The following is a 16,089-nucleotide window of genomic DNA, read 5'->3' as shown; positions in this document are numbered from 1 at the left end:
TTTTTTTTTTTTTTTTATTTCTTGAAACTGAAAGACGGGCAGGGTAGAAGAATGGGTGGGTGGACAGCGACTATTAAAACAGCAAAGACACAAATGCACACACACACACACACACACACACACACACCACACACTTACAGTGTGCACAAACTCCTGCAGTCATTAGTGTGTTTTTATAAGCGAGCAGAAGATTAGAACCAGATGGTCACTCTGTTTCCTCCTTCCTTCCCCTCGCAGCTTCTCACTCTCTCTCTCTCTCTCTCTCTCTCCCTCTCTCTCTCAATCTCTATCTCTCTCACTCGCTCTCTTTCTCCCTCTCTCTCGTTGGCTTTTTTTTCCTGTGGGTGCAGGCGCGTGTGTGTGTGTGTGTGTGTGTGTGTGCGTGAGTGTGCGAGCCACCCATTCTTTGCCAGAATAATGAAATGCCAATGATTTTTTATTTATTTATTTATTTATTTATTTTTAGCAAGTGCTTCCATTTGCAAAATAAAACTCGCCGCCATTCTTCGTCCCCAACGGTCCGGCTCTCTTCTCGACTGACAAACAGACAAACGGGGAGTTCGGACCGACGGCGTCTGGATTCTCGCCGCAGTAAAAGCAGGCGTGGACCCTCAGAACCGCCCCTCACTCTTGAGACGTGAAGCCTGAGAACCTTCCCCCCCAGCTCTGTCGGGACGCTCTCACGCCTGCGTCGCGTTGCCTCGGGGCGACGTGTGTCAGCAGCGGCTGCCCGTGGAGCCTCGGTAAAAACGTCGCCATATGCCGGCCAAATGTTCACACGCTCGGCGGCCGGCTGTTTTTGACGTCACGTGACCACGTAGAAGCAACGACCCGGCAATGAATGTCGCATCAGAAGGTCACTGCGACAAGCGACGCTCGCAGCGGATTTTAATGGACAAACGGTGACACGGACGGAAATTCACACGGAGCCTGGCAGGGAGCACGCAAGTGTTCTGCAGGTGGTTGGGGGGGGTCTGCTGGAGCCTGGCCCAGCTGCCATAGGGCGGCGGCCTGGTGGGATACTGCTGCCTTGCCACAGTAGAGAGTAAAGCTAAGAGCAAGTGAGGAGATGATACAGAACTGAATAGAACTCAGAACAAGCTGGACAAAAACTTGGATAAAAGTGATGACTGCCTAAACTTCATGTTTTGTTGTACAGCCTTTTGAATCAATCGCTCAGGTGACTTCTGCACCTGTCGCCCCACATCGATTTTCATTTCGCCCTCGTGCAATATGACAGACTCATGTACTTTATTGTTTGTTTGTTTTTCGATCCTTGAAACGACAGCTCTGCATTCTTGCGGGTCCGTCCGGGTAAACGTGTTTGATTCAATGGTCCACGCCTTTTTTTTTTTTTTTGTCTTGACTCCTTGGCCGCTCAGAGGGACCAGAGTACGAGTACAGTGGCAGCGAGGAAGAGGAGGACGAGGTGGCGGAGGAGGAAGGGGAGCCCAGGTAAAGAAGCTCACCAGATGAGCTCTGCACGAACTCTCAGTCAAACACAAACACACACACACACACACACTGCATGAACCACACCCCCTTGTGACTTCCAAACAGCAGATGGCTGGAACTCTTTTTCAACCGTGCGTCCGTCTCCCTCTGCCCTTTTTTCCCCGGCCAGCTCCATCGTCAACGTTCCCGGCGAGTGGACCTTACGACGGGAGTTCCTTCGCCTGCAGACCGAAGATCGAGACGGCGGCAGAGAGGGCGGCCACGGAGGAGGCGGAGCCCAGCAGAGGCAGCAGGTGGGCTTCCATCTCCCGTCTTGTAGGATTATTTCAACCGCAATTTTATTTGTTCAACCGGTCCTGTCAAACTGTGTCGACAGATATACAGCGGTGGTGGAAAAAAGTCTTTGGACGCCTCGTGCGTTTGTGATGCTCTGCGTCGCTCTAAGAATCGAGTCTTGAGTCTCTGAGTGCAGTTGATTTCAGTGCAGCCGCTTTGACCCACTTGCTGCACGTGCACTGCTCCGTCCAGCTGGCAACACGTCCTTGCATACAAGAGAGCAAAAACAAGTACAAGAGTTGTCATACTAGGTCTTCTACTATACACAATTAACTCTCAAGGGTGTCCAAAAACTTTTTTCCACCACTGTATTCCATAGAGGTCGAAGCTTGAAACGAGAGAGTTTGAGCCAGAAATGGTGTAAAACAAATTTTGATTCAGATTAATTCAATTATTGGGGGTCTTGGGGGGGGAGCAGAGGGTGAAGGAACAACAGAAGTGAGAGAAGAGATAAAGAAGGGATGAGGCGTAACAGAAAAGAATGCAGCTGGATCAGACAGCGAGAGGCCTCCTCTCACAGCCACTGCCAATTTAGCGTCCGCGCTCAGTGTGCGCGCATGATAGTTAGTAAGATCGTACTTTCTCTCCCCGAAGTGTGTTCAGATTGGGACGCCTTTGTCTGTTCTTCAACATTTAAAGTGAAAAATCCATTCTCAGCAGTGGCGGTGGGGCAACAATAGCCGTTCCATGGCGTTCTGGCTCATTTATTGGCCCCATTTATTTTTGGGGATAATTAGCGCGCAGGAAATTGATCCTCTCTAAAAGCGCTGATCCTTGAGCCTCAACTGCCCGACGCTGTAATCACAATCGCCGCGCTCCGACCTCATTAGTCGGTAGTTTCTGAGGCGAGGAGCGCGACTCTCCATTGATCCGCGCAATCGGCCTCTATTATTATCATTACACGCCGCTTAATAGAAAAACACGAGAGAGAGAGAAAGAGAGAGTGTGTGTGTGTGTGTGTGTGTCCGTGCCGTGTCATCGGCCCAATTTAATCAGAGCGCCGATCATTTGTGACGATGTGCGCGCAGGCACTGCAGCAGCACCGGCAGCAGCTGGCAGAGCAGGAGCGCTACAAGCAGCAGCTGCTGGCCGACAGGCAGCGGAGGATCCAGCAGCAGCACGAGCAGCGGCAGAAGCTGGAGGACGTAAGTGACGCCCGCCGTTTAGCACGACTGCTTTGAAAAATGTAACTACTTATAAGTTACACGTTAAGACAAGTTAAAGGGGTGGGCCGACTTTTTGGCCCGTTGGGTGGTGGCCACCGTGGGTTCTAAAATTTTCCCGACGGGGGCCCGGAGCAGCAGCAGCAGCAGCAGATGGAGGGTGTGTTTTGGTGAGCCGCCTCATAGGATATGTAGAAAACATGCGTTTTAATGTCTTTTGAAAATGAACATAAGCGTTACAACAAAATACGTACTTGAAGCCCCACAGTGTTTGTCTCTTTATTGAAATTACGACTAAAACGCTGAAAAAAATGCATGAAATTTGGCTCTCTTTTTTTTGGCCGGCTGGATCAATAAGCTTTAACGGGCCGCATATGGCCCCCGAGCCGTAGTTTGCCCGTGCCTGAGTTGGACCTATTGAAAATGTAATAATGGTGTGACTATTTGAATCACTTTAATCACTTCAAAGTAGTGTAACTAATTACATCTGGCTTGCATTTTGATTCGTTTTTTTTCATAAATGTTATCAACTGTTTACATCCGACAGTGTTGAGATTCCAGCAGTACTCAAAACAACAAGAACAACAAAAAATAATGGTCAAACTTCACTGCTGCCTCTTTTCACTGTGAGATCATTCTGAGGTGCAAAACCAGAGCAGCATAAACCTGCCGTCTTCTAAACCAATGCAAAGACGCGCCTGCTAAACCAACCATTAAACATGAACCAACTGAAAATCATCCACATTTTTGCACATTTTCCAAATGCTTTGTGTGTGCTCCCGTCTTTTTTTGCCGCATTTCCGCGCTCGACAGGAGAGCCAATCAGAAGCGTCAGAACAGTGTCAGACTTGTGGAGGGAAACAGGGGACGGTGCTCCTGCCAAGCCAAAGCAACAAGAATAACATTATTCAACAGAAAGACAACATTTTTTTTTTGTTTTGTTTTTTGTTTGCAAAAATTGGTCAGACGTGATTAAAATTGTCATCATGAATAAATCCCAGAGTGACTGCAATCTAATTGCACATGTTTCCCAGTAATGCAGCCAATTACAATTATCTTAATTTTGTAATTAAGTTACGTAACAACGTTACGTCCAACTTGCGACTCTCCAACACTGGCGACGCCTGCTTCTATTTTTAAATCTTTCAAATCTTTTTTTTTTTCCTCCTTTTCTCTAAACACCTCCAGTTTTTTTTCAGAAGTCACACCAGTTTCACCTGCTGAGTCACATTCGCAGAACTGCCTTTTGACTTGCGGGAAATGAAAAATGTCATCACTGCCGTCTGTCATCACGCAGTTGCGTGTCGCGCTTAAAATATCTTTTACCCGGTTAAGGGGAAAAATGGACTCAGTCGGTTTCCCGAAGCGCCGCTCTCACACTTGTGTTCCCCTGCGTGCCGTCCTCAGCAGCAGAGACGGCAGCTGACGGACTGCGCCTTTCAGTGGGCGGAGCTTCAAGAGGTCTCGCTGGGGGAGGAGGTCGATTTCCACGACAACCGAGGGGTCTTTGCCGAGGAGAGGAACAGGAGGAGCGACAGGAAGCAGGTAAAGACGGAGAGCTTGTTGGACTGCGACTGTGTTGAAGGAACTCGCTCGCTCGCTCTCAGTCTGCTGCTGAGTTGCTGTGAATACACACAGAACATACAAACCAATTATTACTAGTATCATTATTATTATTATTATGCCGCAACCGGCCTTTAGAAGCCTGTGGTCCTGCTCCCAGCGGCGCATGCAGCTCTGATTTCGGCATCCATTGACATAGCGTACATACCATAGAGCCCGCTATGGTAAGGTTTCAAAATAAAACAAAAATGAAAGACTTTCAAAGTAAGAATAATATTGAATCAACACTAAACACCCCAAGAAAAATAAAGTAAATCAAATTCTTACACCGTAACCATTACAAACTAATTGAAGGGGGTGTGGGGGGGTGGGGGGGGGACATAGGAAATAATGTTTTAAAACGACATGTGCGCTGCCACTTTTTTATTCTTTTTCTTTTTTCTTCTCCCGACCTTTGGGCTGCAGTTGTCCTGGCCGGTTGTTGCTGATGTCAGCTTAAAAACATCTTTATTCGGAAAAGGTTACCTGTCGGGTTGAAGACCTGGCTTTCGGCAGGCGGTTGTGCGATACACACAAACCTGTGGTGTGTGTGTGTGTGTGTGTGCGCGCGCGCGTGTGTGTGTGTGTGTGTGTGTGTGTGTGTGTGTGTGTGTGTGTGTGTGCGCGTGTGTGAGTGTGTGTGTGTGTGTGTGTGTGTGTGTGTGTGTGTGTGTGTGTCAGGCTGTATGAATATTTGATGGCGCGCACTCCTTCACTTGTTTCCCCCTCGACCGGAGGTGTGTTTTTTGGTTGCCGCACGCTGTGTGCTGATGTCGTGGTTGCACCTGTCAACCTGTGTCGACGGGGGAGGGGGAAAAAAAACATTCCATCTTTCACACAGCAGGGCAGGAAAGAGATTTCTGTTTTCCTATGTATATATATATATATAAATATATATATATATATATATACATATATATATATATATTACGAGAACGGGCGACTGTGGAAGATGTGAAATGTGCAGATGGAAAATGACCTTTCGCAAGGTCAAGGCTAATCTCGTCAGGTGGGAGGTAAATCTTGTTCTCTTTACCTCGCAAAAGGAAGGCGAGATGACGACGTGTGTTGCTGCTGTTAGCATGATCAGCCCACAGTCTCATATAACGGCACACTACATCACACAGAGCGCTGATCTCCCACTTATTCACAGTCCAACATTCCTGGGCCGGCTTATTCGCCGATTATTTCTTGGAACGCAACTATGTAGTCATTTGGGAAAGCCCTGCTTACTCACTGAATGAATTCACTGATGACTGCCAGAAAAATAATGGTGTGTTTACCCTTGGAAATTACATGCAGCATGTGCAAACCAGGAAGGGAAATTGCACGCATACAGTGTAGTACTACGAATAAGCTTCCGCTAGCTGCGTTTCCCCTTAGACCCTTAGAATTGCGCAAAACCTAAATATGGCAATAAAAAACTTTGTAACACCTAAACTTGGGAAAAACCTCTTCAATATGCCTAAAAAGGTTTTGACGCTCTCATCAGGTGGTTTTTCACACGGATCCATAAAGATGTATGTTTCAAAGGTGTCATGGAAACACTTTTTTCGCATTTCGGGACTTGTCGCGTGAGTTACGGGGGTCACGTGACCAGTTCGCTGACCAGTGAAAATGATGTTTGAATGGAGGAGGAGAATATACAGTAGCTCAAGGCCCAGTTAGCTGCCATCTTGCTCTGCCATCTTTCTTAAGGAAGCCCGGTATGGACAATCCAGCCCACCTGTGCATTTCGTTTAGTTTATTCACGTCCTCAAACAAACCAACGAAGAAGAAAGAGGGCGAGGTATCCAGATTTGTGCTCCAAGGCCACCATAGTTCACTGGCAAGCTCGGGAGAGGGATGGTACGTAATTCCCTCAGTGGACTTAAGCAGATGCAGTCTAAAATGTAACCACTCGATGTCGCTGTTTCTCCTTAAACTTCTCCAACTAGCTAACTAACTTAGCACTCGCTAACACACTCGCATAATACAACTTCCGGGCCTTTCCGGCTCTTTGCTTGGTTGTAGAATGTTAGAATTCTACGCTTTAAATCTTTGTCCGCTCACTTTCCAACATGCCTGTGCCCTCGAGGCGGATGTGCCAGGTTGTGTCAAGCGCCTGTGCCAGCCAGGTCGCCCGGCTTCTTTCGGCTATTTCCTTCTTTCCTCATTACAGCTTTAATACGAGCTTTAATACGAGCTTAATGAATCCATCCCACACGCCGCTGACTTTCTGCAGATTTCGTATTAACGCGGCGAGGCAGGTCAGCGGCAGCCGCTTCTCTGTTGCGGCAGGCGCTATTAATAACTTCCCCGCTTCGGCCGATGTGCCTTTGCTTTGTGTGTTAAGCTAGAGTGCGGTGTGGACGCGGTGACGTCGTGGCCTGCACAGAAACCCTCCAAGTCATTAAGTTCTGCACGCTTATCGGAGTCCATCAGACGCTTCGTTAACTTTTAATGCGTCTGTATTGAATTACGCAGCAGGGCCCGCTGAGTGGTGTGTGTGTGTGTGTGTGTGTGTGTGTGTGTGTGTGTGTGTGTGTGTGTGTGTGTGTGTGTGTGTGTGTGTGTGTGTGTGTGTGTGTGTGTGTGTGTGTGACGTGACGTGACGTCTTGTGTTTTGTCACATGAAGACCTCGTTTTGTACACGCCAGGCTGAGAACCATTCAAAAAAAAAATTCCGATACCATCCGATACCTTGGTTTCGATCCCGCTTGCAGAACGATGCTTTTTTTGTTGTTTTTTTTGTTTTTTTTCTTGATTCCATATCTTTGATTCCATATCTTGCTGTATTTTGATCCACCAAAATGAACTGGAGCCACACTTCTTTAGCATGATGCTCGTTTGCACTGTGACATAAACAGAAGTTTTCTGATGCAAATCGTTCAGCATTTACATTCATTTCATTTGAAGGATGTGTTGCTCGATAGTTCAAATATTTCATCATAACACTGCATTAAAATGCGTTGTGATTGCTAAACAGTGGAAAAATACCTCCGTGTGCACAAAACTGCGGCAGGGTTTTAAATCCAAACGATGTCTTCTCATTGTGGCCAAATCAGAAGACAGATAGATAGATACATAGATGCTTTATTTATCCCCATGGGGGAAATTCAGGTGTCACACAACACATAAAAGACTGTTTCACAATAGACAAGGAAATACGCAGACATCATAAATGATAACAGCAGACCAACATTAAAAACTGTAAGGAAGCCATAAAGTGCAGGTGCGAGAAGCAACAACATGATGATGGTGATAAAGGGAGTTTAAAAGTGTTTTGCAGGAGTGCTGTCACAGATTGATTAGTCGTTTTTTTCGGGGGAGAAATTAAAAAAAAAAAAAAAAAAAAGAGGTCATCATGAAATATTGAGTTTTAAGGGTGTTGCCTAAAAGCTCCATGGCCATCTTGCACATTCTGAATATTTTAGTTTCCACCTCTCAGGATTCTGCTTAGGACCCTAGTATACCCTAATTAAAGCAAGCGTGTGTGTGTGTGTGTGTGTGTGTTTGTGTGTGTGTGTGTGTGTGTGTCTCCCCTCCACAGGACCATGCAGGCAGACAGCGGAGCGCCGATGTGTCAGACTCAGTGAGGCCTCAGGACTCCACCGCAGAGCAGGTAACAAACCCTTCACTCTTCGCTCTGTCTGTCCGTCCGACCGACTGTCCGTCCGTCAGTCCGTATCTCAGTTTTGAGTGCCGGCCGGCAGAACATTCGGCGTTACACAGTTCTCAGCGTCGAGGGCTGCGATCCCCTTCGTTTTTTCCGTGGGACTCGTCGTGGCAGATTAGAGCGGATTCTCGTTCGGTCGGCCACTTGCTTGGATTCAAACCACGGTGGGGAGTGAGAATCAGATATGACGGCCTCCTCCACCCGTTTTAGCTGGCAGACGGGTGCAGGTTGAAGGAGGTGAAGTGATGAGAGGAGGTGAAGTGATGAGAGGAGGTGCGGAGGTCGCAGGAGCGGAAGTCGTTTCTTTGAGTGTTTTTGGGCTCTTTCCTCGGCTCGTTTAAAGCTTTAAATTGAAATTTGTGTCCTGTGGACTCTAAGTTGCACACACACACACACACACACACACACATACACACACAGGCGCGAACGCACACTCAAGTGTAGCGGCGCTGCCGGATCTCTTCTTTGGAAGAGAAGTGATACCATCGACCCAATCGACTGCCATCAGGCAGAAATTTCGGCAAAAGGTTTTGTTGGTTCCTCCCAGAAGCTTTTGCCTGTTCTTCACGGTGGGGGGGGGGGGGCAGCGTTCTGTCGTGTTGTTTACGGCTTCTGCTGTAAATTGAGGATTTCTTTTTGATCTTGGCAGCAGTTTGTCGGCACGAGAAAAAAAGGATTTGAAGAATGTTTTGTTGTTTTTTTTTTCGTATTTAGTCGAACCGAAATAAAGAACAACGAGCCAACCGATGTTGTGTTTCGGTTCCTTCTCTTCAGTGGATCGTCTTACACGTCCATTTGCAGTGAATCCGTTGTCTTTTTTTTTTTTCCCACCGTATTAAACCCACAGTGACCCATCAAACTGTGGCGTTTAAGACTTTACGACTTGTTCTTTTTACATGGGAGCATTGTGTTACGCTTGTTTGTTTGTTTTTCTGTTGAGCTTTTTTCACGTTTGCGCTGCGTGCGGCCTCATCAGCGAGAAGCACCGGGGGTTTGGAGTTGCCAGCCGGCCACCCAGGATCTTGCTGCGTGTGTGGAGTTTTCACACGTTCGCTCGGCTGCAGCAGCCCAGGACGACCGGTCGACCGATGGATGAAATCGGGATCTGTTTCGTTTTATTCATTTTCATCGTTTGTCCTGTGTGCAGTGACATTAAAGCTGCTTTTGCACTTCCAGTACATCTTGGTTCAAAAAGTGTCAAAAATCTTGACTGGCATGCACAGCTGTTGATTGCCCAAGTTCCTCAACAGGGAATGTTGAGGTGGTTGCTGGAAGCTGCCGTGCAGCGTTTTGTCATGTTGTGCAAATTCAGCCCGGTTTCCCGGGACACGGTAGATTCTCCAAAGTGCTGCTTGTTAAGCACAGTCCGAAAGCAACTCAGACCTTTCTGTCAGGGACGCCTGCCCGCCCCCTCATCAATCTCATCTCATCTCATCGGCATGTGGCTGCCAAGTTCAAGTCTGAAGGAGGAATCCAAAGTCTTGTGTTGCGGCTGGTTCTCGTTACCCTCTGGGTTAAGCAGAGCAAGATTGATGAGTTGTGATGTGTCACTCCCGGGTGACTGAAAGTGTCGCCATAAGTAAAGTAAAAACCGGTCTGCATTCGCAACGGGAATTTGCCAATTTTTTTGAAGCGTTTTCTTTTTTTTTTTATTTGAAAAAGCAAAACATGACAATTTCAGTTGCGCACCATTTCCATCACAGGCCAGGCTTCCTTTGATCCCTGCTTGAGTCGTCCATCCGTCGAAGCCCTGCCCCCAAGCGGCGGTTGTCGAGAGCCTGAATGTTTTGAGCCGTACTTTTCCAATTTCCCCCGTTTTTTTGTCATTTTAACAAACAAAACAAAAAACCAAGCTAAACAGGACAGAGCTAGGGAGCTAATTACCGCCGATCTCCCAGATGTGTTTCCATCACAGTTTTTCACTAAATGGACCTGTCAACAACTTTGTGTCATGTCACTCGTCGTCGCCGTCAGGCTTTGCCACTTCCTCTCTGTGCTTTTCCCCGTGTGTCTGCTACGTAGCGAGCCGCCGCTCCCGACCAGCCGCTTCAGCGCAGGGCGCAGCCCTCCCAGCCGCCGCCTCAGCCTCAGCCTCAGCCTCAGCCTCAGCATCTGCAGCCGTCGGCGGCCAGGAGGTCCCACCGCACTCTGCCCAAGGACCAAACGCAGCTCCTGTCCCTGCAGCACGACCACAGGCACAGGGAGCGAGAGCGGCAGAGGCAGCGGGAGAAGTCTGCGGCTGCGCTCCACAAGTCAGCCGCTAATAGCGGGAGCACATCTGCTGCTGCTGCTGCTGCTGCCGCCGCCGCTGCTGCTGCTGCCGCAGCCGCCGCTGCCTCCTCCTCCTCCTCCTCGCCCAGCCGGCCAGCAAACAGCCAGCGCACAGCGGTAAAAGCCCACCGCACCATCAGCTGTCTGTCACCCTGCTCAGTCCGCCTGGCTTTGCCTCCTGTTGCAGGGAGCTTTGTTTTGTTTGTTTTTTCCTCGTCCACTTCTCTAGACATGAGACTTTATTAGACTTTTTAATTTGTACATACACCACTAGTCAAAGGTTTGCACGCACCCGTTGAATTTAATGTCTTTTCTTTCATTCTCATGACCCTTGACATTGCAGTTTCTCACTGTAGGCATCAGAACTACGTATGAGCACACATGGAATTATGTAGGAAACAATAAAAAGTGTGAAATAACTCCAAAACTTAAATCCAGGGTGGCACCGTCAGGAAAGGCAAAGATTGAAACAATGAAACTATTTTTGTTGCTCTGATAATTTTAGCAACAGTTTCTTCCTGAATCTTGCCAGAGATGAAGAGTTGTCAGCCTGCTGCTGCTGCTGCTGCTGTTCATTCCACAGCAACTTCCAGTAAAGACACAAGACTGCAGGCTGTTTTGTTGTTTTTTTCCCTTTTTTTTTTTTTTCCTTACCAAAGGTCAGGGAGGAAAGAAGGAAGGAAATCAAATGTTAGACGCGAGATGTTTGAAGCACTAAACCGAGACTTTCACCATCGGTGACGTGGTTTTAAAACCGCAAGAGGCTTTGAGCCTGCAGCCAAGACCGATCGTGCTGTTGCGATAAAGGCAGCCAAGGCACGAAATGTCTCGAAATGTTTTAGTCACTCGGTTAAAATCAAAAAATGCAACCCTAACCCGGATGAGGTGTTGATCTTGACGTTGCTCATGTATTGTTAGTCAGAAAAGTCCAGCCACAGTCATCTCTGAAGCAACAAACTGGCTTGACAGCACATCAAGGGCACGTTTGCTGTCTCACTACCCCCCCCCCCCTTCCAGCATCAGAGGCCCAGTGTGATCACATCATCCTGGACAATTCCGTGCCTCATTAACATCATTTTCAGAGGCAGAAAAACCTTCATAGACCAGTACAATTTTACACACATGAGATATTTATTCAGGTAATAATACTGTAGGTGCATGGCAAATCTTCGAAAACTATTAAAAAGTCAAAACAAAAAAAAAGTGAGGATAAGAAACACACTGGCAGCTCATTCTGACACGTCGTCCTCCCTTTTGTCCCAGATGGACTTTCAGGAATCCAACCTGGCCAGGCTGCTGCTGGCTGCTGGGCTGCCCAGTCAGGTGCACTCCAGGCTGGGCTCTGGGAGCAGCTCTAGTCCCTGTACACCTGCCATGCAGAGAGCTCATCCCATCCAGGTAAACACACACACACACTCACACACACACACACAGGCTTTACAAACACACTACCACTGATTTTTTTTTTTTTTTTTTTACCACTTCTTACTTTTACAATTCTTTGAGTGCAGCACTATAAAAACACTTAAGCTCACTTATATTGGTGATTTTCGGTCGTTTCCACCCTGACCACAAATACAACCCTTCATCTGACCCCAGAATGCCAACCTGCGCTCCAGTCGGGAGGCCCCTCACAGCAGCTCCATGTCCAACATGGCCCTCTCCCCCTTGTCCCCGTTCTGCGCCCTGAACACCTTCGACGACGTCTTCTGGGGTCCCGCGGAGGCGCCGCCCAAGGTGAGCAAAGCAGCCGCCGGCCAAGAGCGCTTTTGATCGGGTCGGGTGCCGAACTTCGAGACGTTCGCGGCACCGACCGGAATGCCCCGATCCTAACGAATCTTCATCTGTCAGTGCCACGTTCCGATATACGCTGCAGTCTGAAATGTAACCACTTGATGTCGCTGTTTCAGACTAAATCATGTACAAAGGACACCACATTGGACACAGGCCCTGAATATTGCCTATAAAAAAATATATATATTGTGATAAGTAGAAATAGAAATGGTAAATATTCACATTTGCACAACAATAAATAAAAATAAAATAAAGACAAAAAAATGAATGGAGACTGGCCATCATATAAAATTAGTTAAGATAGAGGCGCCTCTTCAAAATCTCCAAATAGTACAAACTTAACCTTGGTATGGCATCAAGAAGTTTTTTCTTTTTTCAGATTAGCCAGCGCTGAGGTTTGATGACTGGCGTTAGAACACAGCTGATGTTTGTCCTGTTTCCTTGGCTGCCGGCGACTGGGGAAGTTTGTTGTTATTCTCATGCGGTTACGTGGTGGAGAGGCAGAGAACAGAGAGAGAGAGAGAGAGCGCATCACATGAGGCTGGCGTGCCCCGTGTTTTTCCCTGTGTGCCAATCAGCCTTCATTCTGGGTCACAGCATGGAGAATAAAGCCGCACGAAATCTGTCACAGGGGAGGTTTGCGCAACACTTTCCTTCCTATGGCACCGCATCTAATTTCTGCTGATGCCCACCAATGTGTGTGTGTGTGTGTGTGTGTGTGTGTTTGCAAAGAGAATATGCCGCTCGGCGTGTATTTACCCTGCAGTGCAACATATGGAGTCAATAGAACAACTAATAAGTGCTGGAGAAGAGGGAGGGAACCCAATAAAGCTGTGTGTTTCTGGTCGTGGCAGAGCTAACAAGAGGCGGTATGGAGCTGGCGCAGCACTTAATGACTTCACGCAGCCCCCCGCGCAGCCCCCCCCCCTCCCCCGCGGAAGTGTTGCGGTGAGCGGAGCCGTCTTGGAATGCCGGAGAGTTCACTTTGAAGGCCCCTCGCTGCGATGGGCGGGGCTGTAGTCAAAATTGGGAGTCGTCCCGCATTCGCTTAAAAGGTCCAGTGTGTAAAACTTTGGCCTGATTTGTGATTTTTATATTGGCGAAAGCTGAATATGCTTCTCAGAAATACATTCATTCAAGTGTGTACTTGCTGGACGATCATTTGTTTTTTCATACACATAGAACGGTATTTAGGCTAAACGCTCATATGTTCAAATAAGCTAATGAAGAAGAAGAAGGTGAACAAGGTATCACCACCGTAGTTCACCGGCGAGCTCAGGAGAGGGAAGGATGAGCAAAAAAGCGTTTCCACTGCAGTTTTTCCGCAAAATAAAAGCGATATTTCTAAATTTCGACAAGGTACAATTGCAATTTGCAGGCGTTTCCATTGAATGGTGTGAAGCGCGTAAGCCGTAATTCTCGTAGAATCTCTTCCGGCGAGAATTACGATCATTACGTGTCAGTGTGCGTGTGTGTGGACGTGCACGTACACGTACACGAGCCGGATGTGGACTTGCAGGCAACCTGTCAGAGAGATGATCGGTTGTTCCCACCACTCACTTCCTGCCCCGCTGGGCGTGTCTTCCTGTCTGTAACTGGGTCGTGTTAACCCAGAAGAAGAGAGGTCAATAGGTCACCAGCTGTTGAGAGGAACCCGGCGTTTGATATTTTATCGTGTCGAGTCCAAAAAAGTATCTTTGCTTCACACGGCGCTGACCAATCACGCGCCTGATCTGTGTTGGACTTTATTTTTAATGAACGAAATACGAAATAATAGAAAAGCTGCACACATGCCTGTTGGTGAATTTCACATTTTCACCCTCCGTTCTTATTCCTCCCTGGCCTTCACTTTGGAAGTTGTTGGACATAAAGTTTTCATAACCGCAGAAGCCCTCCTGTAATTGGCTGAAACCCTTCTCAGCCAGACATGAGATCCCCGTAATGAGCTGAAAGTCGTGAAATGCCGAGCAGGCAATCAAGACCACCGGGAGACCGCCAACCGCCGGCGCTATTTTTTTTTCTTCTTTCTTTTCTCGACTTCACCGCAGCTCTCGATCAAACCTTGTTGAAGTTTCCCTTTTTTTCTCTCCCTCTGTCAAAACTGCAGGTCCCGGAACGCACAACCTCCAAGATGTACTGTCGAGAGCTGGGGATGGGCCACAAGAGGGCGGCCTCAAGGTGAGAGCGGCGCTGAGAAGACTGATGTGTAATGACCCCCGGCCATTATTTAGTCGTTTCAGCAGCCGTTGATTTATGCTGTTTTATTAACTCGTCACTGATGGATGCTGTGGAAGTGACGGTGTGTGTAAGACCCTCAGTGATGAATCAGCCGGCTGCTCCATCGTCAATCTGCTTTAATAATGATATTGGAATAAAAACAAAACACTCACAATTATCACGTAAACCAACGGAGAAGAAGGTGGACGAGATATCCAGCTTTGGGCCACCGTAGTTCACTGGCAAGCTCGGGAGGGTGAAGGAGAGTGAAAAATGCTGCAATCTGAAATTTGACCACTTGATGTCACTGTTTCTTCTTCAAAATCTCCAAATATTACACACTTAAACCCTAATGATAATGTAACCAGAGCCCTAACCAAGCAGGGACAGAGGGAGGCGGGTTGTAAAGTGACGAGGTTGAGTTTGGACCTTGCCACGCTAGGATTCACTATTTCGTGGATCGACCAGTTTGCACATCTGGCTCTAGCGAGGAAGATGACGCCTCAGCCACATTATTTTTTACGACACTTTTTGTCTGCTTGGCAGAAATGCAGCGTTCATTAAATTTCTATATACATTTTTTATTCTGTGGTAATGTTTAACCATTGTTTCTTTACAAAGACAGAATTGCCTTTGCCCCTAATTTACGGATGAAATATTTCTCCCATTCCCGGCCTCTCCAGTGTTGTTCCTAATTAGATTTTCTTTTGTCCTCGGTCTCGTCACGAAAATGAGGTGTTTAATGGTGTACTTTGTCTTAATAACTTGTGCACTATATTAACTGCAAACCCAAAGGCCTCCAGGTTTTTTAAGATCTTTAGTTTCGATCTGCTGAACTCTGCTGAAGGAGTCTCGTTCCATTAACGAGCCACCAAAAAAAAAATGAAAATAAAAGTCCTGTAGATTTTGGGTTTTTCCGCTTCACATCCATGGAAGGGAACTACAACAACAACAACAAGGCAACCACAAGGAGCCAGCGATGAAATGCAGAAAACCTGGCTGGGGGTGATGACACTTACACCAGAGGAACTATTCAGCTGGAACGCACACTTGAATTTTTTTCATGTTTTATTTGTTGAAAATTTGTGCGAGGAACAGAAGTAAAGGGATGTTATAATATAATTTTGATGCTTGTCAAAACTAGAATATATTTGTACGCCAACACTCCTGTCACGCCATGCTGGTTAAATAACAAACAACTACTGTGGTCGTCTGAATGAAAGTAAAAGTACAGCGGGTTTCTTTTGTGCGGCAGTGGAAAAGCATCTCGGTACAAATGTTTGACCAAAACGCAAGATGGCTTCAAGAGCAACAACAATAACAAAACAAAAGAAATCATTTCCTTAAGGCAGTTCATTCATTACTGTGTGCATAATAGTTACAGTGTTTATACATAGCTTATTACACTTGACATAATGTGGTAATAGTGGATATCTTTGGTGTTTATATGGATACTGTAAGATTGTACTCTAATACATAGTAATATATGGTATATCATACTTAGTGTTGATATATTGTATTTGCAATAAAGTAACTATTGTATCTTATTTATAATGACTGCATATAGTACTAATGTGTTGCATGTGTGAAATA

General features: G+C 47.0%; 1 protein-coding gene across 10 annotated transcripts in view; it reads left to right on the top strand.

Moving 5' to 3' along the window:
* LOC142902689 (mitogen-activated protein kinase kinase kinase kinase 4) overlaps positions 1–16,089 on the top strand; it is a 51,843-nt gene that overhangs the window by 22,719 nt on the left and 13,035 nt on the right. For 6 of the 10 annotated variants that reach the window (XM_076048001.1, XM_076047997.1, XM_076048000.1 and 3 more), the window contains exons 11-19: positions 1,383–1,455; positions 1,625–1,748; positions 2,820–2,936; positions 4,362–4,499; positions 8,089–8,160; positions 10,237–10,602; positions 11,749–11,883; positions 12,085–12,222; positions 14,387–14,457. In XM_076048001.1, the coding sequence (XP_075904116.1) occupies positions 1,383–1,455; positions 1,625–1,748; positions 2,820–2,936; positions 4,362–4,499; positions 8,089–8,160; positions 10,237–10,602; positions 11,749–11,883; positions 12,085–12,222; positions 14,387–14,457 (1,234 nt within the window). The remainder of the gene's footprint in view (positions 1–1,382; positions 1,456–1,624; positions 1,749–2,819; positions 2,937–4,361; positions 4,500–8,088; positions 8,161–10,236; positions 10,603–11,748; positions 11,884–12,084; positions 12,223–14,386; positions 14,458–16,089) is intronic. The other 4 variants (XM_076047998.1, XM_076048003.1, XM_076048004.1 and 1 more) reach the window with 4 other exon arrangements.

This window comes from Nelusetta ayraudi, unplaced genomic scaffold (genome assembly GCF_046127955.1).
Source record: "Nelusetta ayraudi isolate G7.1 ecotype Tasmania unplaced genomic scaffold, CSIRO-AGI_Nayr_v1 ptg000097l, whole genome shotgun sequence".
NCBI lineage: Eukaryota > Metazoa > Chordata > Actinopteri > Tetraodontiformes > Monacanthidae > Nelusetta > Nelusetta ayraudi.
The sequence above is the reverse complement of the archived record's forward strand: the minus strand, read 5'-3'. Positions and strand labels throughout refer to the sequence as shown.